Below are 24664 nucleotides of genomic sequence, written 5' to 3'. Positions count from 1 at the left end.
CCAAAAACAGAGAGATGTGTTTGGGTGAGAGGTGAGTCGCTTAATTACTACCGCGGCGTGACATCATGTTGTAATTTTCGGTGGTCACCTTATCTATATGGAAACAAGCCAATAGGCTTTCTTCTTGGATTCCTCCTTTTAACAGACCTTGTATTGCACAGCACTACTTCCCTGTGCTTGTCCATGCAAACTGTTAATAAAGTATTCAATTAATCAATCAATCAATCAGTATTCTATTCAATCATTATTTCAGTTGTTTTGTGTATGTGTGAGGAACCAAAACAATAGAATGTTTACTTTTATATTCTTTAATCCTTTGTGTCGTCACCGCCAAATTCACACTATAAATATTCTGTAACAGATGAGTGTATGACAGAGCTGCATAGAATGTCTTGTACTTTTTAAATTGACCACTAGATGGCGACTAATAAGGACTAGAATGTAATGTATATTTGTTTTGATATGTTAACTGCAATTCGTGGGAAGCTGTCATAAAATCTTAAATCTGTCTTTTTGTTTGTTTTGTTTTGTTGGTCAAATCATGACTGCACGTTTCTCATGTTATTTGATGCTGTTTTAGCCTCTTTATTCTGTTTTGATTTTTACGGTGATAATTAATAAAGTGCCTTTTAACCTCTTTGGTAAAGTCCTCCTATTCAAATAAGGTTTATTGGCTTTTTTCCGCAGTACCCGTGGAAAGCCTGGTTTCTATTCCCAATTAACTAGTGTGATCCGGTTTAGACCATAGAGCCCGCCTATTGTATCCGGTATTTGTATTTTCCAACATACAAAGACACGCATTTAAAAGGTTTTTTTCATATCCGCTCTAGAGAACCATGGTCTAGAATCCAGACCGGATCAGCAACTCAGGCGTGAAGCACGGCACGGCACCCCATGAATCTGCGGCGTTGCTAGCTGGAGACCAGTGTTGCCATGTAAGCGAATTTTTGGCTTGTTTTTTTCCAGGTATTTAATAGGTCTTAAAAGTCGTTAAATTGACACTTCACTGTCATCTGGCGACAGCCTAAAATCATGCACATGTTCCAGTAGTAGGGGACTCTGTTTTGTTTCCACAAAACCTGGCAACACGAACGCTGGCGGCTAGCGTCAGACCTACGTCAGACCAGAAGAAGAAGAAGCAGGCTACGGAGGCTAGGCTATCAGCTGAGCAGACGGTGTGGATTCTGTGGAAGTCAGAGAAGCAGCAGGATCCAGATCATGGCTGCTTCCAAGCCGGTGGTCACGGTGGAACCGCAGTCCGCCGGTAGCGGCCTGCCGCGGTGGCAGCTAGCGCTGCTGGTGGGCGCCCCGCTGGTGCTGGGGGTCGGCGCCGTGTACCTGTGGAACCGCAGCCGGGCCAAGGAGCCGGCCGAGGGGGGCAAGGGGACCGCCGCCGCCGAGAGGAAGACTCCCGAGGGCAGCGCCAGCCCCGTGCAGGGCCAGGATGGAACCGCGGGGGCCAGAGAGGACATCATGGTAAGTTAGGAAGGAGCCCCCATAACCATAACGCTGACAGAGAGTGGACAACACCATGGAAGTCCATTTGGTTACATTATGTACAGTCACTTTGACACTGAGTTATGTGTCCATTATTTTTTGGAACTCGTTACTCCTTCAAGGAGAACAACAACACACACCACCACCACATGCTGCACGATTTAATAAATCACTTTTTGTTTATTTTCTATGTTAAATGTACTGTAAAAGTGGTAATATTATTATTAATATTATTTATTTTTGTATTGTTCAAAAGGTTGAAGCTCTATATTCTGATCGTGGATTTAAAAAAATTGGTATCCCGAGATGATTTGAACATGTATTTTCAGTTCACTAAAGAGCTGGAGAGTGGAGAGACAACATGGAGACCCCTGTTACTGTACAAACACTACACTAAGCAATGATCGAATCAGAATGAATTAATTGATTGAGACACTTAATTCAACTAAAACATAATCATCGTAATTACTACTGCACATATTTAAATGAACTCTTGACAGCCAGCCAGGGTACACAATGTAACCAAATGGACTCGGTCGGTGGGGGGATCAAAATTATTAATTTGTCATATTAAAACATTTTGCGAAAGGGACGTCTGTTTTTTTTTTTATGTGTGATTTCTTGTGTCGCACAAAGTAAAAAGCTCAAGGGCACCATCAGCTGTCACACCGCTGTGTGTGCTGCTGCTAGCTGGCTGCGGATATGCTAGGCTAGGCTAGCGAGGCTAATGGTCACTGTCTGTGGTCAGTGTGGTGGTGGATTAGCAGCACTGTAGCTAACGCTAGCCAGTTAGCTGTATAGGCGTATGTTCAAGATGTCGACCTTTTCCAACGAAGCAAAGCACAGTTTGTTTAATTGTTGGTCTAAATGCCGTGTTTGGACGGAGTTTGGTTGAATTGTAACCACGCGTTTCACGCTTGACGTTTTGGAAAACGTGTCAAAGTGAAACATGTATTTTTTTTGCTTTAGCCATGCCTTAGCCTTATGTGGGGCTAACTTTGAATGGTTCTGCTAATCAGTGTTAGCTGAGCTAAAGCTAGAGGGGGGCGTGGATGGTGGAATATTTGTAAGAAGTGAACTGAGTGGTGTTGAGTAATATGCTGGACATGCATTACAAATACAATACTATGGACTATATCATGATGAATGTAGATGATCACTGGGTCCCAACATGGGTCCAAATGGGCCATGATGGGTCTGTAACTCTGAAACCATGCACATGAACCAAATGTGCTCTAAACACTGATTTTAAAGTGTAGTTCGGGCCTCCAGTATAGCTTATAGCTCAGTAAAGTGATTCATTCTCAAGCTCTTTCATTTCTTGGACACCCAATTGATGTGCATTTTAGGCAGCATATGGACATATAGTCCACAAGGTAGGATACGTAGGCTAGGGAGTAGGGACCTCCATTTGATAAAACCCCTAAGCGTTCGTCTAATTAACTCTGTACACACCCAAGAATTACAGACCTGACATAGAGGGATAGCGTACTAGATCTTGTCACAAATTGTCACAATGAATGAATGGGCTGTAAAATGAGTGTCCAAATATGATTGTTGCTGGTCATATTCATAACTGAGGATCACAACATTGAATTCATACAGTGAAATGTAACCAAATGGACCACCAATGGTCACAGATAGTTACACATGTATAAATCCCCAAGGGTCACAGATAGTATTAGTTACAAATGTATAAATCAACTGGATTTTGTAGGATGTGGGCTATTACAGTGAAGACAAGAGACCTCTTTGCCACCCAAATTATACATATCATGTTGGGGGTCCTTGACATGAAAACCACTGAAATAGCAACAGAGACAGATGGGTTAAATGTTCCATCCTTAAGCTGTGAAGGCCAAGGCCACAATCTCCAGTCATTTTCAACCAGCCAGCCACTGGTTAAAGTTCAGTAGCCTTGAGAGAACCAGGTTCCTGAGCCGTGGGACCAATAGGTCAGGAGGCTATCTCCTGTTCCTGTAGCCAGTGTGAGGCAGCTTAATGTACTGTACAAGCCAAGGACCCACCAGATTCACTCTTTTCAGGGTGTTATGTTTCGCTCCGGATGGTCGTGTTTTAAGGATGGGGGGAAAAGAGACTCTCCCTAGGTTTAGGCACAGTTTTTTTGTGAGGTTAGACTAGAGATAGGCATATTAGTAGGGTCCGATCCCTGGGCGAAACACCCTGGAAAGAGAGTCCCGTACAACGGTACAAGGACGTCCCCTTGTCCCTGAGTGCCGAACAGGGTGACAATTTTTGTAGTCTTTAGTATGACTCAGCCGAGAGTTGAACTTTGCTTCCGGTTAATGTACTAATGACTAATTTAGGACGCTATTCTAATGGATAATATTTTTTACATTAATGCAATCTTCCCCAAAAATGACTTGCCCAAAATAGGGACCCATTAGTACTTATTTTATAAAAACTATCAATATATATATTTTTTAAATAATTATAATTAAATCGATTACTTAGAATGACTGTTCACTGTTCACGAGTTGACTAGACCTGTCATGTGAATCGTTGGTGTATTTCTGTGCTGCTAGCCTGCTACGTCTAACATGCACATGAATTGTTTTGAATTCTAGATTGTACCTTTTTTAAAGGTTTTGTGAATTTATGATAAGAGTACAGAAGTCCTGATATGAAACCAACAACCCCTGGCTCACGCCAAGGGAGTGTTTCTCCTCATTCAATAAAAATCACACCTGTGTGAACGGAGTGGTGTAAGGCCTTATATAGCCTGTCTGACGTAATGAAATCATGTCTGACGTAATGAAATCACACCCGGGTGAACAGGGTGAACATAGCAACCATGCTCATTTTTTCTGCACAGACTAACAAAGCCAGTTGTAGCCTGTAGGAGTGGTTTACACCACTCAAAAAGTAAAACACAAACAAACAAAAACATGAGTGTCAATTCTGTCAGGGAAGTGGCTCTGTGTAATTTTTGATATTTAATGATAATTTATACTGTCTGTGTGGATGGATGACGGTGGTGAGGGCAGCTTGTGTACCGTTTAGGCTCATTTTTTTTTTTTTTAATATATAATTTTTATCCCACGATTTTGTAACCCATTTTTCACCCCTGTGTCAATTATCTAATGTGATCCGCCAACCTAGTCCCCATATATGGGGGACATGGGGAGAGCAACGGACTTGAACTCATGCTTCCTTCATGCCTGAGTGTCCAAGTTGCTCCTTTACACCTGACAGGGGGGAGTTTCCCTGGTTGGACGTAGCGCATGGAAGGAACACGTTATTCCAACCAGTTCCTTTCCCCTCCATCAGGCGCCCCGGCTGGCCAGGGGGAGGCAGTTTAGAGACCAGGATTACTGCATGTTTTTTGTGAGGGTACCTACCCTAGGGGACACGGGGAGAACATGCAAACTCCACACAGAAAGGCCCTTTCGCCAACCCCGCCTCGGGTATGGGCACTGATGACGCGGAGGAGGAAACACGCCGCCAGCACCCACAGCGTCCCGAGCGGGAATCGAACCCAGGACCTTCTAGCTGTGAGGCGACAGCACTACCAAGGCTCATTCTTAGGCTCATTCTAACTAGTTCCAACTACTTTTGAACAGGTTTATAAGATTACCTCTCACATAGTTGTTGGCCACTGTGCCATTTGATCACATTCTTGAAGAGTAGCCAGGTGTTTAACCGAAGGGGGGGTGGGACTGTCACCGTGCTGAAAGCTGGGCGGGCGGCTGTCTAATTACATTTATAATAGTTTGTCTGCGAGAGTCCAGAGTCCGGAGATTCTTTCTTTTTTTTTGTACAGCTCAAGTTGAGGTCAATAACACTCCCTTTCTTTGTTTTGCTTTTTGATCAATCATTAGGGCTGACACTACTATTGCTTTCTTAGCTTTTTCTTAACTTAATTTTAAATAAGTGATTCCTACAAGATCACATATGCATTGTCAGCATGTAGGTAGGCTATTATTACCCTATACTGACATGCCCGAAAGAGGGATACGATTATTAATTGTTATAAAATGATAGATCAACTGTTTTTCCCCTAAAACCTTGCTAGTTGGAAGTAGCAGCGTGTCTCATGCCTTTCCTCTCAGCCGTCTTTCCCCCCTGAGGACACTAGACGCATCAATTAGATGGCACACACTGGGAATTAGGATTTCTACCGATTTCTATTTGCTTAGCTTTTTAGCCTGAGCCATAACGGATGTAACCAGTTCAGTGGCTGGCTTTGTGGTTAGTGTCCGCCCTGAGTTTGGGAGGTCGGGGTTCTATTCCCCGCCCTGGTCATACCAAAGACATTAAACAAGGGGACCCCCTTGGCACTCGGCATCATTATCAAGGTTTGGATTGGTGTAGCATTACTAGCGTCATGTCCACAATGTCCAGGCGGTGTACTGTACTTGTACATCATGTCCAGGGATGTTCTTGTAATGTACATCATGTCCAGGGTGGTGTACTTGTACATCGTCATCAAGCTGCCCCACGCTACAGAAACAGGAGATAGGCTCCTGCCCCTATGGGACACATTGCTCAGTAAAGCTTACTTTAATTACATACAAGGTTCCATTTGTACACTCTCAGAGTTACAGATCCGTAGGGTCCATTTGGAAGTAACCCAGTAACCCCCTGGTTCTCACTTTAAGAACCATGAATCTGCTTTTGAGGAGAGTGCTACTGACATAATGATATCACATGTGTTGTCTATCTTGACTCAGGCATGTGCCCTGAAATAACCGTTTTCCTTGTACTAGAGAGCTAAAGGTGTCAAGTCGATGAGTGGTGTTGTTGAACGCTGATACAGGAATTATGTTTAGTAGTAGTATCAGTATTGTATGTGTGGACATAAGGACTTGGGCTTTCTGACTTAGTGGCCTTAAATCCTGTTTGTTAGTTAAGCCTATTTGTTGTCTAGCCAAGTGCTCCGCAGTTTAGCAGAGATGTGGCTAACCTGCTTGCTTCTCAGGCCATTAAAACCGTGGTTCTCAAAAGTGGGGTCATCTCTTCTGCACCAAATCCTTTCAGACAGGAGAGGGGGGCGGGGGGATGGCCAAATACGTGTCAATTTGGGGTCCTTGACACATGGAAGTGTTTGAGAACAACTGAGCTCTCTTGCAGGACGGAACAATGCCATTAAATCTAAAAAACGTTACCATTTCTTCTTCAGAGTCCATTGGACCGGGCCCAGGCAGCGAAGAACAAGGGCAACAAGTACTTCAAGGCCGGCAAGTACGAGCAGGCCATCCAGTGCTACACGGAGGCCATCGCCCTCTGCCCCATCGAGCAGAAGTCTGACCTGTCCACCTTCTACCAGAACAGAGCCGCTGCCTATGAACAGCTGGTAAGTACAGTTAGAGCTGACACAATTTCACGTTTAAGATGATGATTAATTATCTCCCAAATAATTGAGATTAACAATTGTGAACTTTGGAAAATATGAAATATAAATACAAAGTATACAAATATTTACAAAGTATACAAAGACATGGCAAGAACAATGAGCAATATTGACAACAAAGGACTATCGAAAGACTCATTAAGGAAGGAATAGAATGCATATAAAAATAAAATAAAAAGACAACACAGTTGTCATAGGCACACAACCTAAGTCCAATATGATCTAAATAAGGATCCCAGATTTTGTAGAAAGTGTCCAATTTAGAATGCAATGTATTATGAATACATCGTTTACGTTACAATTTAATTTCCGTTTGCCTTTTAGGCTTCGTAATTGGAAATTGCACATGGCAGATATGATGAATAACTTAAATATACAAAGAAATTCCTGACATATTTAATAATGTTATACTTGAAAAACCTGTAAAAATAGTGAAAATGCCTGATCTAGCTTACAACGTAGATCTGCTTTTTTTTATTTTTATAATTGAGCATTTATCAACATAGAAACGCTTATGATGATTATGGGAAATAACTGATTATCTGGTACACAATATATTTTGAGATGGGGTCGGTGGACAAATGCATATAATTTTGGTGGTCCCTGACATGAACAGGTTTGAGTACCACTTGTATACACATAAGTTATGATTTAGAAGACAGTTTTAGAATTAATGAGATAAGCTGTTGCAAGAAGAACTATAAGAAATATCTTTTGAAATGAGATCTGTAATGATGCCATCATCTATGGCTCGCAACAAGCACATGCATGCGCTCACACACGAGATAGATGATTCGATATTATTGGAATGTTTTTGAACAAATTATAATTGAAGAAAAATGATGCATTGTGATTAGTCTCTTGAGACTAGCCTGGAACTCGCCTATTATATGCTTTTTATGGCACAGGCAGTGTGTGTGTGTCAATTTAACAAAGGTGCAGACGATCAGAAATCAGCAGAGAGTGAGATGTTTGCGCCTCTATGCCGAATTGAAGTGGACCCAGACTTCTTTTTCTACCTGGAAATAAAAACGTCTGCGTTTTCGAGGCTACTTGAGACAGACTGTTTTCTCTCACAGTTTCCAAATGCATCCAGCATACAGTCTGTAATGGAAGCACTGAAAAAATGCAACAGTAGAAGCGGGTGTTAGTTCCGTTTCTGTCGCATACATTTGTCCTCCTGTAAATTAAATTGGTCAAAGCACAGTAGGTTACTCTTTAGCAAGAATGGAAAACAAATTAAAATATATTTTCATGAATATCGGGAATTGCAAAAAAGGGCAATCTAATGTTTGTCTAATTTTTATTGTATGTAGTCAGATTTACAGCAGGTGCAAATATATACAGTAGTATCCCTCAGTCTATTGTGCTTTTTATCTAATATAATATGTATAAGGATGAAATATATACAGTCTGATCATATATCCATGTAGTATGGGGATATGTGTGCACTGTGCATACGTACATTCAGCACACTCACAGACATGTCTGTTTAACCCATTTTGGCTTCCCCCCTTTTGGTGTTAGCATTATGTTATGCTTTAGCTATTGAAAAATAGCAGATCTACAAGCTCATAGCACGCCACCGAGTGGCGTGCTACGAGCTTGTAGGTCTGCTATTTTTGAAAAATCGACTGACATAGAAACATAGCTTTTTCAGAACTGTCAGGATGTAGAAGACATTTTTAGAATCTGATCTCAGGTCAAAATGGGTTAATGTGTGCTAATGTTGTGTAACATGATGTGATTTCAGATGAAGTGGGCAGAGGTTGTGCAGGACTGCTCCCAGGCCGTGGGGCTGAACGCTCGCTACGTCAAGGCTCTGTTCAGGAGAGCCAAGGCCCTGGAGAGGCTGGACAGAAAGAAGGAATGTCTGGAAGGTAGTTTTTAAATTCTACACTTTGGCTCTTCAAGAGGGGGTCTGGGACCCCCATGGCTCCAACACTGGGCCCAGTCCGGCCCCTTGACGTTTCTGTGTGCCCCCCCTGAACAATTTAGTTGAATAGCCCTGAAGTTGTGGTTGCCGTTTATATGACTATGAGGGTGTCTGAATGACTTTTGATTGAAAAGTAAAAAATACAAATATTTCCAATGGAAGCTAAATTTAAGGTTGTAAGTATATGCTTATCGGTGTTGTGAGGATGAGGAAAATGTCTCCCCTCCAAAGGGTACCAGGGCCAAAAATGTTTGAGAACCCCTGGCCTATGGTGTCATCAGAGTTACTAGGATAGCACCCCCCCAAAAAACTAATGTATTTTAGATTTTAAGATGTGTAAACAAACCGAACATTTACCGGTAATTTACATATCACAGATGGGGCTGTCAAACAAATCTATGACGTACAAAGAGAAAAGTTGTGCACACCCCGTAGTCGCTGGTGCAGCACAAAGTAATGAGAAAAATCAAACGTCTGCACCCATGAAGGCCAAATTGTTTGGCTGACACTTTTTGCACGGTAAATAATTATTCTGAGCTACAAGCTGTCTGCGGATCTAAACAAATCTATGACCCCATCAAAGCTGCTGCATCACTTGGAACAGACCCATGGGCACTTAAAAGAAATCCAGTGAAATCTGTCGACGGATCACAGATGAGACACACACACATAATGTATATCGTTAGCCGAAAAGCAAAAATATTCAAGCTTGTAGATGGGCTATTTCTGAGAGCATTTTAACTATTTTTACAAAATTATGACATGCCCAAATTTGGGATGCTGGATTGAAACTTGAAAGTGGATGAAAGCAAGTTGTGTACTTTGGTGTAAAAAGTTAAAACAAGCAGACGAGGCCTCAGCCCCAAGGGGGCAAGGGTCCGGGGAGTGGGGATCTTTCGCTTTTTGTCATTGTGGTACCAGAATAAGGAATGCTTGTCTTGTTGTGTCCCTGTTGCAGACGTCACAGCCGTGTGCATTCTGGAGGCCTTTCAGAACCAGCAGAGCATGCTGCTAGCAGACAAGGTGCTCAAGCTGCTGGGGAAGGAGAAGGCCAAAGACAAATACAAGGTACGGACGGCGTAAACCTCAAGTAAAAACATGCAATTTGAAAAAGTTGTAGAATCAGCCTCAGGTCATTGCCTGCCACGATTGTTTCAGTCTCTGTCCATTCAACGGTATTTTAAAGGGAGGTGCCTTATTCAAGGAGCAAAAGTGACCGCGGGCCTTAACTGGAAGTTAGCTCACGGATAAGCAATCCTATTGCGGGAGAATCGCGGACCACCAGAGGCATGATTTATTTTATTTTTTTACCGCGATCAGCGACGCGACCGAAATCGGCCATAAATAAAGCTTGTTTTTTATTTGAATCTGAATCTGGGAATAGAATCGGAGACAGACCAACCACTTCCGGTTTAACTCCTAGACACGGAGACGCTAGTATCGCTAGTATACGGAGACAGTAGTATCGAGCGATCTCAAACTGAATCAATATAAAACATCAAAAGACGGCAGTCAAAGTTGTACGATTTGTCACACACGTTACCGCAGTGAAATTTGTTCTCCGCATTTGACCCATCTCTTGGAGCGGTGTAACCTGACTCCGCCAGATGGGGCAGCTAGAGGCGGGATCAAGCCATACACAGTGCTGCCTTGATCCCGCCTCTAGCTGCCGCTGATTGGCCAGGCCGTTTTGTGGCCGGAGCATCAAGTCTGCCTGAGAGTTCCCAGATGGGAGCAGGAGGGGGGAACCCAGTGTACTCTCTGCTGCCCCATCTGGCGGAGTCAGGTTAGGAGCGGTGAGCCGCAGCCAAGGAGCGATGAAATGCAGCCGTGCCGCCGTGACCCCCAATCCAACCCTTTGTTGCTGAGTGCCAAGCAGGGAGGCATTGGGTCCCATTTTTACAGTCTTTGGTATGACCCGGTCGGAGATCGAACCCCGACCTCCCAATTTCCGGGCGGACACTCTAACCACAAGGCCACCGTCTGATCGGTGTGTTAATTGTCATGTTGTTGAAAGTTATCGCCAGCTTACTTCTTTTCTCCCATATCCTCTCCAGAACCGCGAGCCGCTGATGCCCTCCCCTCAGTTCATCAAGTCCTACTTCAGCTCCTTCACCGATGACATCATCAGTCAGCCGCTGCAGGAAGGAGAGAAGAAAGACGAGGACAAGGACAATGAAGGCGAGGCAGTGGAGGAGGTCACCGGCAGGTCAGGAAACCGCCAGCGCCTCTAGGGGTCTTCAACAGGGGGGTCCTCAGATCTCTGTGTCATAGGATACATGTTTTGACATTATCCACTTGAACCATAGCATCTGTGTTCTGTGGAGAACTTTAGACAGATCTGCTATTTTCAGCAAAGAGGTTTGGTGTAGAGTTGATAACGGATGAAGTTCAGGGTGAAAGAAGAATGTTTCGCCTTCAAAAGAAGAGTATGCACTGAAAAAGACAGTGGGAGCTATTTTGGTGAAATATTCTAAGTTGGCAGGGAATGAATGAATGAATGACGAATTAATGGCATACGATGTTGACGTATCTAGGTTGTTGTAGCGTCATTTAAACCCAACCAAACAGTCCTCTTCAGGTGGCTTCAAGGGGAAAAGGCTTGCTCAACTCAGACAGTCTTTTAAAGGTTCAGGTGTGTGCGCTGGGTGCAGATTCAAAGAACATATAGAAAGAGATTAAAATCCGCACTCTGTCGTAGTAAGAGTCTTGTTTAATAATGTTGAGGATAATGTTGTCAATCCAGACAAATGCGTTTCGGCGCGCAGGCCTTCGTCAGTGTCAGAATTATGGCACTGACGCTGCCATAACAAGGTAGCTGGTTCACCCAGTCAGTGTCTGAGCAAGACACTTATCCCCTTCGTAAGAGCTCCCCTGTATGCTCATCAAACACATCTGTTCAGATCTACTTCCTCTTCCTCAGTCACTAGGAAAATCTCCCTTTCCCTTAAAGGGTAAGACCACTTTTGTAGAGGTTTGGGTTGTGTAGTTACCTTGCCATGATGTAACTCCAAATGTGGACAAGAAATCAAAAATAATTTCTCCAGTGATTAGAAATTGATAATTCAAAATATGCTCCTCATTGACTTACATTGTACGCTGAAACAGCTCTCAAAGTCACTCTTTTAGTACGTAAACAAACACAAACAAAGTTGTTTCAGACAATATAGAGCAACACCAAAACTCATGTGGTTTTATTTCTTCATAAAAATGGTAACTTCCTGTTGATTTTACTATATGAAGATCTGGATCCGGATCCATGGATCCAGTCCGGGTTTTCTTCTGAATAAAAATGGACAAATCAACAGGAAGTTAACATTTTTATGAAAAAATAAAACCACATGAGTTTTGGTGTTGCTCCATATTGTCTGAAACAACTTTGTTTGTGTTTGTTTACGTACTAAAAGAGTGACTTTGAGAGCTGTTTCAGCGTACAATGTAAGTCAATGAGGAGCATATTTTGAATTATCAATTTCTAATCACTGGAGAAATTATTTTTGATTTCTTGTCCACATTTGGAGTTACATCATGGCAAGGTAACTACACAACCCAAACCTCTACAAAAGTGGTCTTACCCTTTAAGTATACAATACAATCGAGTTGTCTATATGTGCTTATGCAACACATTTGTGTGCTATCACTCTGGCAGAGATATTATGAATTGCCACATCATTTGCACATTTATGATGACATGTTGCTGGGGATCGAAACCGCAGCTTGTCAGCACGAGTTCACTTTTTATTGTAATTTTACCATAAATCTGTGAGCGTTTCATTATACCATACCGGTCGAGCTACACCAAGCACATGTGCACGTAAGTCGCAATTCGAAAAGTGCATGTGTGCATTTGTGTGTACTGTGTACTGTATATGCACACGCACGCTTTCAAAAGCCTGGTTTAGCTCGGACGTATATCTGAGCATTTCTCACTGTTTCCCCTTACAATTGTAGAGGACTGATGCACGAACAGTGCTGACAATATTCAGAAAAATGGCCATTCATTCGGACATCAATAATGATTGGGAGCTTATGCTGTAAATGCAGCTATTACTGTAACTCCATATGCTATTTTCAATATAAACTTATCATAAATGCAGCTTTCCATCAACGGTCTTGATGAGTATTGTTTCTCTTGGATGGTGCTTGTCTTTAGCTCAGTACTATAAAGTATAAATTAATCATGCAGCTCTTCATCAAACGGTCTTAAATCAGTTTTTGTTTCATTTGTACGGTGCTTGTGTGCGTGTAGCTCGGGCTACCTAAAGGCCAAGCAGTACATGGAGGAGGAGAACTACGATAAGATCATCAGTGAATGCACCAAGGAGGTGGAGTCCGAAGGCAGATACACTGCTGAGGCCCTGCTGCTCAGAGCCACCTTCTACCTGCTGATCGGAAACGCCATGGGCGCCCAGCCTGACCTGGACCGGGTCATCAACATGCAGGACGCCAACGTCAAGGTACTGGCCCAAGTTATTAGCCAACGTCAAGGTACAGGCTCAAGTTATTAGCCAACGTCAAGGTACGGGCTCAAGTTATTAGCCAACGTCAAGGTACTGGCCCAAGTTATTAGCCAACGTCAAGGTACAGGCTCAAGTTATTAGCCAACGTCAAGGTACGGGCTCAAGTTATTAGCCAACGTCAAGGTACTGGCCCAAGTTATTAGCCAACGTCAAGGTACTGGCTCAAGTTATTAGCCAACGTCAAGGTACTGGCCCAAGTTATTAGCCAACGTCAAGGTACTGGCTCAAGTTATTAGCCAACGTCAACGAAAGTGTTATTTCTACAGTTTATTCAGCCTGTGATTGAATGTCTTGAATGCAAGGAGAATTATTGTATTGTTTAACATTCCTTTACGGTGAATGAAGAATAAAATAAATAAGGCCAAGATTGACAACAGCAAAGCTATTTTTAACTCGACTCAGTATTTTTGAGATGGAGGTCAGCGGCCAAATGCAATTCGATTGTGGCATTGTTGTTCCTTGACATGAAAAGGATTAGGATTAGGATTTAGAAGGCATTTTTAGAATCAGGTCTTAATGGATTTTTCATTACTTTACACTTTTCAATGGAGGAACGGAAACAATTCTGACGATTATGCAGAAAGAAATTGTGACTTATCTCAAATAATTGGCATCAACGGATGGATCATGTAGTAATTGTGACGGGTCTTAACGGTTCCTCTCCTGTGCCCTGGCAGCTCCGTGCCAACGCGCTGATCAAGCGAGGCAGCATGTACATGCAGCAGCAGCAGCCCATGCACTCCACGCAGGACTTCAACATGGCGGCGGAGATCGACACGCGCAACGCAGACGTCTACCATCACAGGGGACAGGTACAGTAGGACGGGGATGGACTAGTCTAGTTCAGTGGTTCCCAAAGTCTTTTGGCTTCAGTTCCCCTTTCCCTGATTTATTTTCTTTTTCTTTTTCTTTTGAGGGGTGCTAGGCCCTCCTATGTCCAGCTTTGAAGGTCTGTGTAAACACAATTTGTGATTGGCCAGAATGAGATGACGTATGATGATAAGAGCGCCCCTCACTTCACACGGGTGTGATTCTTTTTTATTTTTTAGTTTATTGCTTTTTTCAGATACAACACAAAGGACATGCATGAAAATGTAAATAAAATAATCATACAATTAGACAAGAAACGAAACAAGACTAACACTACAATACCAAACTCTACAGAAAAGATACAATAATCCATCACCACACATTGTGATCTTGTAGATTTTTGCTATTGTATGAGAAGTGTATAGGGCTTAGGTGGTTCAGATGTCTGAAACCATGTGTGTGTCAAACTGTTTGAGCTTGAGATCCAAAAGGTACATTCAGTGTCTCCCCGGGACCCAAAGAAAACTATTATGAATGAATCACCTAAGCCTTATTTTTGTAGTGAAAATAGCAGCTCTACAAGCTACAAGCACAATGCTTGGCAACAAAAAGCGGTGTAGATCGGCTATTGTCACTATTTCTTAGAAAAGTTGTTCTGTCTGACGTTTTGGAATGTTTATCTTTTTTTGTAAAATGTTTGAAAAGTCCTGAGAAGAAAAACAAAACAAACATTTAGTTACATTTTTTTGGAAATGTTTAGAAAGTATTATTTTCTTGGGGGAAAAAAAGGAAAAACTGAAAAATAAAAAAGGGCGCACAACCCAAAGATTGTTTGGGAAATATTGTTCCTGTAGTGCAAGAATGAGACTCTTGACGCTGCATGTGCTCCTCCTCGGTTCCTCAGCTGAAGATCCTTCTGGACCAGGTGGACGAGGCGGTGGGAGACTTTGACGAGTGCATCCTGCTCAGACCCGACTCGGCTCTGGCCCAGGCCCAGAAGTGCTTCGCCCTCGTAAGTCAGCGACTGAACGTTCATTTTTTAGGATCTGTTGTTTAACGTGGATCACTTCCTCCGATTGATGCTCTGCCCGAATGAGCAGATCCATATAACATCCTTGTCACACCACGTTTAAGCACAAATAACTGCCAACCCTGACAATTGACAAGGTGGTTTTACACATACAAAATAATCATCCCTAATAACGGTATTAGGGATGATTTTTTACTATCTTCACTGATGAAAATGAAGTAAAAAATAAGCTATGGTGACTAAAACTAGCACTAAATATATATTGACAATTTCGTCAACTAAAAACTACACTAAAATGTTAGGGAGGGACTAGTGGAGAAGATATCCAGTAAACAGGGTTCCCCAATTAATTTTCCTCGAGGGCCATATTTTGACTAGGGTACCAGGCTGGGGGCGTGAGGTCGAGGTCTTGCCCTGAAAATTCATTTTCAGGGCAGGACCCCATTTGAAAAGGATGCCCAGTTTGACATGCATAGGCTACTGACCCCCATTTAATGCCATTTATATCTGGGACCCCCCCCAAAAAAAACCCTGCAGTAGAACTAAAAGACAAGTCATTTTATGTTTGGTTGCTCTCGGGTGTTGAAGTCTGAAAGTAGTGTTGTGAGGTTGTTGATCTGCTATTTTCAGCATGCAACCATGCGTAAAATCCGGCACCACGCCGCCATCACGGCCCGCCCAAAATACATTCCTGTCGATAAAATCAACTGTCAACGGTGTGTAAAATCTTGTGTATGTGTGTTGCTCTTTGTGTGTTCCAGTACAGACAGGCATACACTGGAAACAACCCAAACCAAGTACAGACGGCCATGGACGCCTTTGAGGACGTCATCAGAAGGTTTCCCAAGTGTGCAGAGGGATACGCGCTGTACGCTCAGGTACACCCCGCCGACCGCTTATAACACATCCTACGTTGTTATGGCAACCTTAATTCCTTTCTCTATTTCCTGGAATGTTTTGAGAAGCATTTGAGTTTATCGTCAATTAATTTGATACAATCAGATTGGACTTTTTTGTTTCATGAATGGGCTGAGAAAAGCTGAGGGGACGTTATTGCAACTTGGATCTAAGTAGCTTGCCTTTTGAGTAGCTGTGGCTGTTGAAAGGCACTGGCCTCGTGGCAGTATGTTCAACGTGCCTCCTTGCGTTCCAGGCCTCGTGGCAGTATGTTCAACGTGCCTCCTTGTGTTCCAGGCCTCGTGGCAGTATGTTCAACGTGCCTCCTTGTGTTCCAGGCCCTCTTGGCAGTATGTTCAACGTGCCTCCTTGTGTTCTAGGCCTCGTGGCAGTATGTTCAATGTGCCTCCTTGTGTTCCAGGCCTCGTGGCAGTATGTTCAACGTGCCTCCTTGTGTTCCAGGCCTCGTGGCAGTATGTTCAACGTGCCTGCTTGTGTTCCAGGCCTCGTGGCAGTATGTTCAACGTGCCTCCTTGTGTTCCAGGCCTCGTGGCAGTATGTTCAACGTGCCTCCTTGTGTTCCAGGCCCTCTTGGCAGTATGTTCAACATGCCTCCTTGTGTTCCAGGCCTCGTGGCAGTATGTTCAACGTGCCTGCTTGTGTTCCAGGCCTCGTGGCAGTATGTTCAACGTGCCTCCTTGTGTTCCAGGCCTCGTGGCAGTATGTTCAACGTGCCTCCTTGTGTTCCAGGCCCTGACTGATCAGCAACAGTTTGGAAAAGCAGATGAGATGTACGACCAGTGCATCGACCTGGAGCCAGACAACGCTACCACATACGTCCACAAGGGGTAGGATAATGTTGCGTGACAGACTGGTGGGGGAAAAAAAATACTCACATTTTGTTACTTAAGTAAAAGTATCTATACTTCTATATAGAAATACTAAGTTTAAAGTAAATGTTTGGAATTATTTTTTTTTTTTTAGTAAAAGTACAAAAGCATAAAGTACTCGCAACGTGTCGCATTGCTTGTAGATCGGCTATTTTAAAATGTTCCCGTTCGATTAGATGTTTTTAATGGTGTGGTGTTTCTTTCTGTTTTTATTAATTTGCTGTAGATCTGCTATTTTTCAATAGCTAAAGTTTAACAATGCTTAAAACACCAAATGGGGTTCCTGCCCAAAATGGGTTAATGTGGCCCTCAGATTAGTATCAGAAGTTGAACACTGGATATATTATTGATTTCAGCTGTTTCAACAGTTCCAAACATGCAAACATGACCCGCTTTAATTACTTCAGTCTAAATTAGTAGCTTAATGAGTAGTATTTAAATGTTGTCTTTTTATTTTATGTCCAATGTATTTGTACTTAGTTCATAAATTAAACTATAATTAAAGGCATTTGAAGATCATCATCATCAATCATTCAAGATTTCAATTCAAATAATGACTAAAATAGCAGATCTGCAAGCTGAGCTTTTAGATCGGCTATTTTTGCTACGACGCTAATATACAATGTTGCCTTCTGGAGTGAGTGTGGAACTATAGTGGCCCTCTGGAGTGAGTGTGGAACTATAGTGGCCCTCTGGAGTGAGTGTGGAACTATAGTGGCCCTCTGGAGTGAGTGTGGAACTATAGTGGCCCTCTGGAGTGAGTGTGGAACTATAGTGGCCCTCTGGAGTGAGTGTGGAACTATAGTGGCCCTCTGGAGTGAGTGTGGAACTATAGTGGCCCCCTGGAGTGAGTGTGGAACTATAGTGGCCCTCTGGAGTGAGTGTGGAACTATAGTGGCCCCCTGGAGTGAGTGTGGAACTATAGTGGCCCTCTGGAGTGAGTGTGGAACTATAGTGGCCCTCTGGAGTGAGTGTGGAACTATAGTGGCCCTCTGGAGTGAGTGTGGAACTATAGTGGCCCTCTGGAGTGAGTGTGGAACTATAGTGGCCCCCTGGAGTGAGTGTGGAACTATAGTGGCCCTCTGGAGTGAGTGTGGAACTATAGTGGCCCCCTGGAGTGAGTGTGGAACTATAGTGGCCCTCTGGAGTGAGTGTGGAACTATAGTGGCCCCCTGGAGTGAGTGTGGAACTATAGTGGCCCTCTGGAGTGAGTGTGGAACTATAGTGGCCCTCTGGAGTGAGTGTGGAACTATAGTGGCCCCCTGGAGTGAGTGTGGAACTATAGTGGCCCTCTGGAGTGAGTGTGGAACTATAGTGGCCCCCTGGTGTGAGTGTGGAACTATAGTGGCCCCCTGGAGTGAGTGTGGAACTATAGTGGCCCTCTGGAGTGAGTGTGGAACTATAGTGGCCCTCTGGAGTGAGTGTGGAACTATAGTGGCCCTCTGGAGTGAGTGTGGAACTATAGTGGCCCTCTGGAGTGAGTGTGGAACTATAGTGGCCCTCTGGAGTGAGTGTGGAACTATAGTGGCCCTCTGGAGTGAGTGTGGAACTATAGTGGCCCCCTCCATCGTTAAAGTTGACCACCACTGATCTAATCCAAGATACGATCTGTGATTGAGATTGATCAGGTGTGTGTGTGTGTGTGTGTGTGTGTGTGTGTGTGTGTGTGTGTGTGTGTGTGTGACTGTGTGTGACTGTGTGTGACTGTGTGTGACTGTGTGCAGTTTGATTGAGATTGATCAGTCCTCTGTGTGTGTTCAGTTTGTTGCAGCTTCAGTGGAAGCAGGACCTTGACCTTGGTCTGGAGCTGATCAGTAAGGCCATCGAGATCGATAACAAATGTGACTTTGCCTACGAAACAATGGGAACCATTGAGGTTCAGAGGTGAGTTGAACACCAACACTCTTCACCGCAAAGAAATAACAGCAGGGGGGGAGGAGAGGGGGAGAGACGGAGAGGAGATACAGGCAAATACAAGTAGTGGCAATAACACTAACCCTAAAAGACTTAAGATTTTCATATTTTATCGATAATGATGAACGTCTGAACACACACATCAGATCTAGATCACTTGCAAAATAACACTGTGGTGGTACAGTCGGTTATAGTACAGGAAATCTATGGAAAATACAGGATCAACCTCTAACTAATTGCAAAAAAACCGAACTCAGCTGAAAAACACTCATTGGGCTAAATTTGGCCTTAGCAACTTGCCCAAATGTGCTGACCTCATTACATTTTGGCAAGTTGCTATGGCCAAATTTAGCCCAATGAGTGTTTTTATGCAAAACTAATGCTTGGAATGGCTTCAGCATCATGACAACAACCTAGTTTGATATGTCACATGCTACTTAAAGCATAAGGACATTTAGAAAATATTGCCTTATAATAGGATGTCAATGGTGGCCATACTGTACAGGCCATTTTCAACACTTTCCCCTCAGACAATTCCAGGCAACTTTCTTTCTGTTATTCAGGATATATTGAAGATGCAAAATCAGTTGAGTTTGGTTTTTTTGCAATTAGTTAGAGGTCAAATTACATTATTACTGGACTATTACTGAAGAGAAATCTGAGCAAAGCCTTTGTTCATCAAACGCATCGTCCCATGACTGTGTGACCTGTGACAGCCTTTTTTTTCTTCTCCTCCCTTCCAGGGGAAACCTGGACAAGGCTATAGACATGTTCAACAAGGCCATCAACCTTGCCAAATCGGAGATGGAAATGGCCCACTTATACTCGCTGTGCGACGCTGCCTACGCCCAAACAGAAGTAGCCAGGAAGTACGGCCTCAAGCCACCAACACTGTAAATGTGTACTGGGTAGCGCACCGGTGTCGAACTGGGGGGAAAAAAATAAGGCGATCTACAAACTCGCAGAGCCGGCGGGAGCTTATAGATCGGCTTATTTTTCCCACCCCATGTCGCCGGCGCCCAGCCGAGTATAAATTAGGTTTCACTTCTCCTCCCCACTGCTGAGCCTGAGTTGTGTTGAAACTGCAACTTAAACAGTTATTGTGTTTGTTTTTTGTATGAAAACAAGAACCGGATAAGAAAAGCAAAAAAATAATAATGTATGTGGGAAAAAAACGTGCTCACCGAGTATGAGCCGTGTTTACGTCACAGTGCAGTGGTTGGTTGGCCAGGAGGAGCCGCCAAAGGCCACGGTCCAAGCCTCTGGTAGGTCCCTCGGGGACGATACGGTTTTACCCAACTGCCTCCGCTGGCGTTTAATTTGACCCCCACCGCCCCTTAACGTTTTCTAAAGGTGGTATAAGTGATATTCTTTCTTGTTGAAATGCGTGTTAAAATGGCTCTATATAGTAGAAAAAAAGAATCATGTCCATCATTGCTTTAGAGTGTTTGTACATCAACAAGGAGGTACCCCTGTCTCCAGCTCTTTAGGAAACCGAAAATACATTTTCAGATCAGGATACCAACTTTATTCAATCAGGTGAGAGCACCGATTTATCAGATTTCATTTCAGTGTTCCAACTCCAATCTTGTCTGCCCCCTTTTTTTTCTTTTTTTTTTAGTTTACTTCATGTATGATGAAAAATTAAAAAGTATTTTCTGTTTATTAAAGAGCTGGACAGAGAGCTGGAATTACTGTTTGTTCAGTAACACAGCTGTGTTACTGAACAAACACTAGGGCAATTATGTAGACTAGAGTAAATTATATAATATTATACAGATTTAACACGGAGGGGGAAAAAAAGAACAAATCTTTGTTTTAACCAGAAACGTATCACTTGCAACACCTTGACTCTCATGTAGCCCCGGATTAGTGTCTGTCAAACGAATCCAGTCTGTCCCGTGTATATAATTTAGAAAGGAAAACGTATACTATATATATACATGAATGGTCATATTATAGCCATCTGTTCACTAGTGATTTTCAAATGAATATGCATAACTACGAAGAGAGCTGAGAATGTGCTCGGTCTGTTCAGCCCGTTCTTGGCTACTGATGCTTTTGTGACATTTTGTCTGTCTCCAGTACATGCTGTGAGAGCTCCCTATAGTTCTAATGGACAGTACATGCTGTGAGAGCTCCCTATAGTTCTAATGGACTGTACATGCTGTGAGAGCTCCCTATAGTTCTAATGGACTGTACATGCTGTGAGAGCTCCCTATAGTTCTAATGGACTGTTCACTTGTTTAATTTATGTTGATTTTGTTCTCAACGAGTGCTTTTGTCCTTCAGCCACTTCCTTGTTCTAAAGCAGCGGTTCTCAAAACGTAAAGATCTTCCCGGACCCTCATCGTAACTCTGAAAGTATAAAGGGTGTACAAATGGAACCACTGGCCTACCTCCGAACCCTTTGAAAGAATACTACTGTCCCTTTTTCCACCAAAATAACTAGAACTGGTTCCGTTCTTTTATTTGTTTATGATGTTTTTTTATATCACATCTGCATCTTCCAACCTGAATAGTAACACGCCGACTTAGGGCAAGAAGTAGTATTTTTTTTTTTTGTTCCAGTTCCAAACCAACTTTTAGGGATCTGAACCAATTCATATGGATCAAAATTTAGGTGGGGAAAAATGAACAGAACCAGTTCAACCCGGGCGGAAAAGGGCCCACTGTGTCTCTTTGAACGATGGTCGTGTTGCTTCAACGCAGCGTACTTGAGCTTGTTAAATCAGTGGACGAACGCGACCGTACAACCTGACGGACTGGGTCTTTCTGTGGGCTGGTCTTGTGAGCGGGTCTATGGATGGGGAGTTTTTCCCCCTTTTTTGGCTGGCATGACATTGTGGCTTGTTCCTCAGGCTCTTTCTTTCGTTAGATCGTTAAAACCATTTGGTTCCACTTGTACACTCGTAGAGTGTTTTTATCCAAAATGAGGGAGTTCCATTTGGAACCCCCTCAGGGAACCCTGAGGGTTCCTGGACCCCACTTTGAGAACCACTGTCCCAAGCTCGGTTCATACGTAACGTAGTTGCGTGCTGGTGTTGCGTAAAAAACAAATGGACCATAATACAAACTCAAACGCAGCTTTAAGCTTGTAGATCGGCTACTTTCTTTACAAGACACTGGCGCGCAGCTAAGTAGAAATGGCGTGTGATGTGGGGTTGCAAGGGTGGCAATCGCAAGATTGAAATTATATAACATTGTGTATAATTGTCAGTGTTTGGTGTAATGCTGGAATCGATCACATGGGATGATGGGATAAGGGTACACACGGAGATAAGGTTCTGTAAGTGTTGTCTTTTTTATTTGGGGATTGCCTGTTTGTTTTTTGTTTTTATATATTCTGTACAGCATGTGATATTTCTCTTTAAATTAATAATGGTAATGCAATGCTTGTACCGACGTCAAATTCTGAACATTAGGAACCCCTCCCCTTAACTATAAATGCAAACTTTTCCATGACAAACAATTGACATAACTTTTCACATTTCAGTGTTTTTAGTTGGATTGGTTGGTTTTCCCTTTAATATCCACTTGCCTCTAGTGTCAACGTTTGGTCATTTAGCGCTTATTATTTTCTAGCACTTCAAGCAATTCAAGGAAAATTCCCTAGTTTTTCTATTTTAATATTTTTTTGGTTGTTTCACAGTGTTCAGATGCATCTCTTTATACACGGTAGTCGTCCTGGAAGCTGGTTAAATACAAACCTTTGGGACCCACATTTGTTTTTGGTTTATTTTTTTTCTTGCGGCAAATGCCTTATTGTTGGTAACTTGGCACCATCCTTAAAGGAATATTACAAACACCACGAAGCCTTGAATTCATTGAGTTTTTGTTGTGTTCCTAAGTCAATAATCGGAAGTCAGTTTTTCTTTTGTATTTTTATTATAATGCACGTTATTTTTGGAGGATCATGTATGAGTCTTTCTCTTGGCTTTGTCTTTTTCTAACCTTATTGAACCCCACCCACCACGGTGAATGAAAAATAGATTGTGACCATTATTGTGCTAAGATGTCATGGAGGGACTTTAGTCTTTTCTTCTCAGATTGGCATTTTCAGTATAGCTGTGTTTGTGGAAAGAGAGCGCAATGTTTATGCATGGTACAAGCTGATGCCACAGAGCTGCCTAACCTAGCATACGAGTATGACCAGGGGTCGGTCGTCTATAACCATTTCAGGTCTGTCATCTCAAGATGGACAAGAAAGCCGGTCATCAGATTATTGGCTGAGGAATGCGACAAAAACTAAAAGATCTCCGTGAATTCAAGGCTGCATAGGGTGTGGATATAAAATAAGTCCTATTTGGGGAGAACTCCTTAAGTTAAGATTCCCATTCCATTTTTGTCTAAGAATCTAAGAAAGAAGAGTCTTAAGAAATTAGGTGCAACTGGAATGCATGCTTCATCCACTTGCAAAAAACGACCTGCAAGCTTAGCTAACTCTCGGCTTGTAGATCAGTTGTTTTTGTAAAGCGATGCCATCACGCAGCGGCATAAAAATGATGCTTCAGTCATCGGCCCTGGCAGTTTTCCAGCTGACTCGGTGAATCTAAAGCAGCACGCCGCAGTTCCACCACTCGTTCATTAGACAACATCCAAACAGCTCCACAAAAAACCCCGGAGTTAACCAATATTTTGAACTGTACTATGTCCAGAAACACTAACATTCTTAACCCGAGAGATGTATCATGACCAAAGTTTAAGAGAAAAGAAAAATCGTAATAAAGTTATAGTTCCTGGAAAAAAAACTATTCCCTTGTTGAGCTACTGTATGTGTATATCTCCACAACATCAAACTGTGGCTACCTCTTCACATCTTTTGAAGGTCTTTATAATTTTGAGGAACCGTGCTGCCACTTGCTATAAATGTCCACTGGGGGGAGACAAAGGATAAGGAATGTATCTCAATTCATTTACATTTGAAGTCTCCAAATTGACTGTATTTTGCTGCACTTAAGCTGACATACAAAACTTATTTTAATGAATAAAATGTTGTTTTAACCAATCTGCATGGTAGAGTATGTTAATATAAATGGAACTAGTACATCTGTATGGTAGACTGTAGAGTAGGTCGATTTCACCCATTTTCAATCTATCTTCATATAATTGGTCCTCACTAATATAATGGTACCATTTTCATCATCGTTAGACAGATTTCTTTATTTTACAAGAGTTTTATTTTTGAGTGGTGTAAACCACTCCTACAACTGGCTTTGTTAGTTTACGTGTCTGTCTGTCTCTGTTCGTACCAAAAATAAGCATGGTTCCTATGGTCACCCAGTTCACACGGGTGTGATTACATTACGTCAGACCACAGCTGATCAGGCTATATAATACCCTACACCACTCAGTTCACACGGGTGTGATTTTTTGTATTAAGAACAATGGCTTCCATTATAGCATGCCAACTTTCAGGAATAGAAAACCTGCAGTTTCTATTAGCTTGGATGCCCCATCGATGATGTCACGCGTAGGCAGTTTTCTGAACTGACCACAGCCCTCTGAGAGACTGAGACAAAAATGGTACCATGTTATGCATCTTTTGCAGAATATGGTAACATTGCATAACAGTGAGGACCAAGTATATGAAGATTGGTGAAGTCGTCCTTTAATACAATATAACTAGTATATCTTTATGGTAGAATATGTTAACACTGTCTCACACACACTAAAAACAATCATCTGTCGTCCCCAAAACCAAACTCCGTACGTGGGGTGACAGAGCTTTTGCCTTTGCTGCCCCAACCCTGTGGAATGCCCTCCCTAAGGCACTCAGAGATGCCGCCAAACTTT

General features: G+C 42.7%; 1 protein-coding gene across 1 annotated transcript; it reads left to right on the top strand.

Annotated features, from left to right (window-relative positions):
- Positions 1 to 969: 969 nt before the first annotated feature.
- On the top strand, positions 970 to 23876 carry tomm70a (translocase of outer mitochondrial membrane 70 homolog A). The gene is made up of 12 exons (XM_079505354.1): positions 970 to 1476; positions 6641 to 6814; positions 8625 to 8751; positions 9766 to 9875; positions 10865 to 11016; positions 13057 to 13264; positions 14005 to 14139; positions 15042 to 15149; positions 15929 to 16045; positions 16815 to 16912; positions 18716 to 18838; positions 19612 to 23876. Exons 1-12 carry the CDS (start codon positions 1219 to 1221, stop codon positions 19763 to 19765), a joined length of 1764 nt encoding a protein of 587 aa, XP_079361480.1. The 5' UTR covers positions 970 to 1218; the 3' UTR covers positions 19766 to 23876.
- Positions 23877 to 24664: the final 788 nt, after the last annotated feature.

Source organism: Electrona antarctica, assembly GCF_951216825.1.
Source record: "Electrona antarctica genome assembly, chromosome: 7".
In the NCBI taxonomy this organism is placed as follows: Eukaryota; Metazoa; Chordata; class Actinopteri; order Myctophiformes; family Myctophidae; genus Electrona; species Electrona antarctica.
Note: the sequence above shows the minus strand (reverse complement) of the source record. Positions and strands in the feature narration are given on the sequence as shown.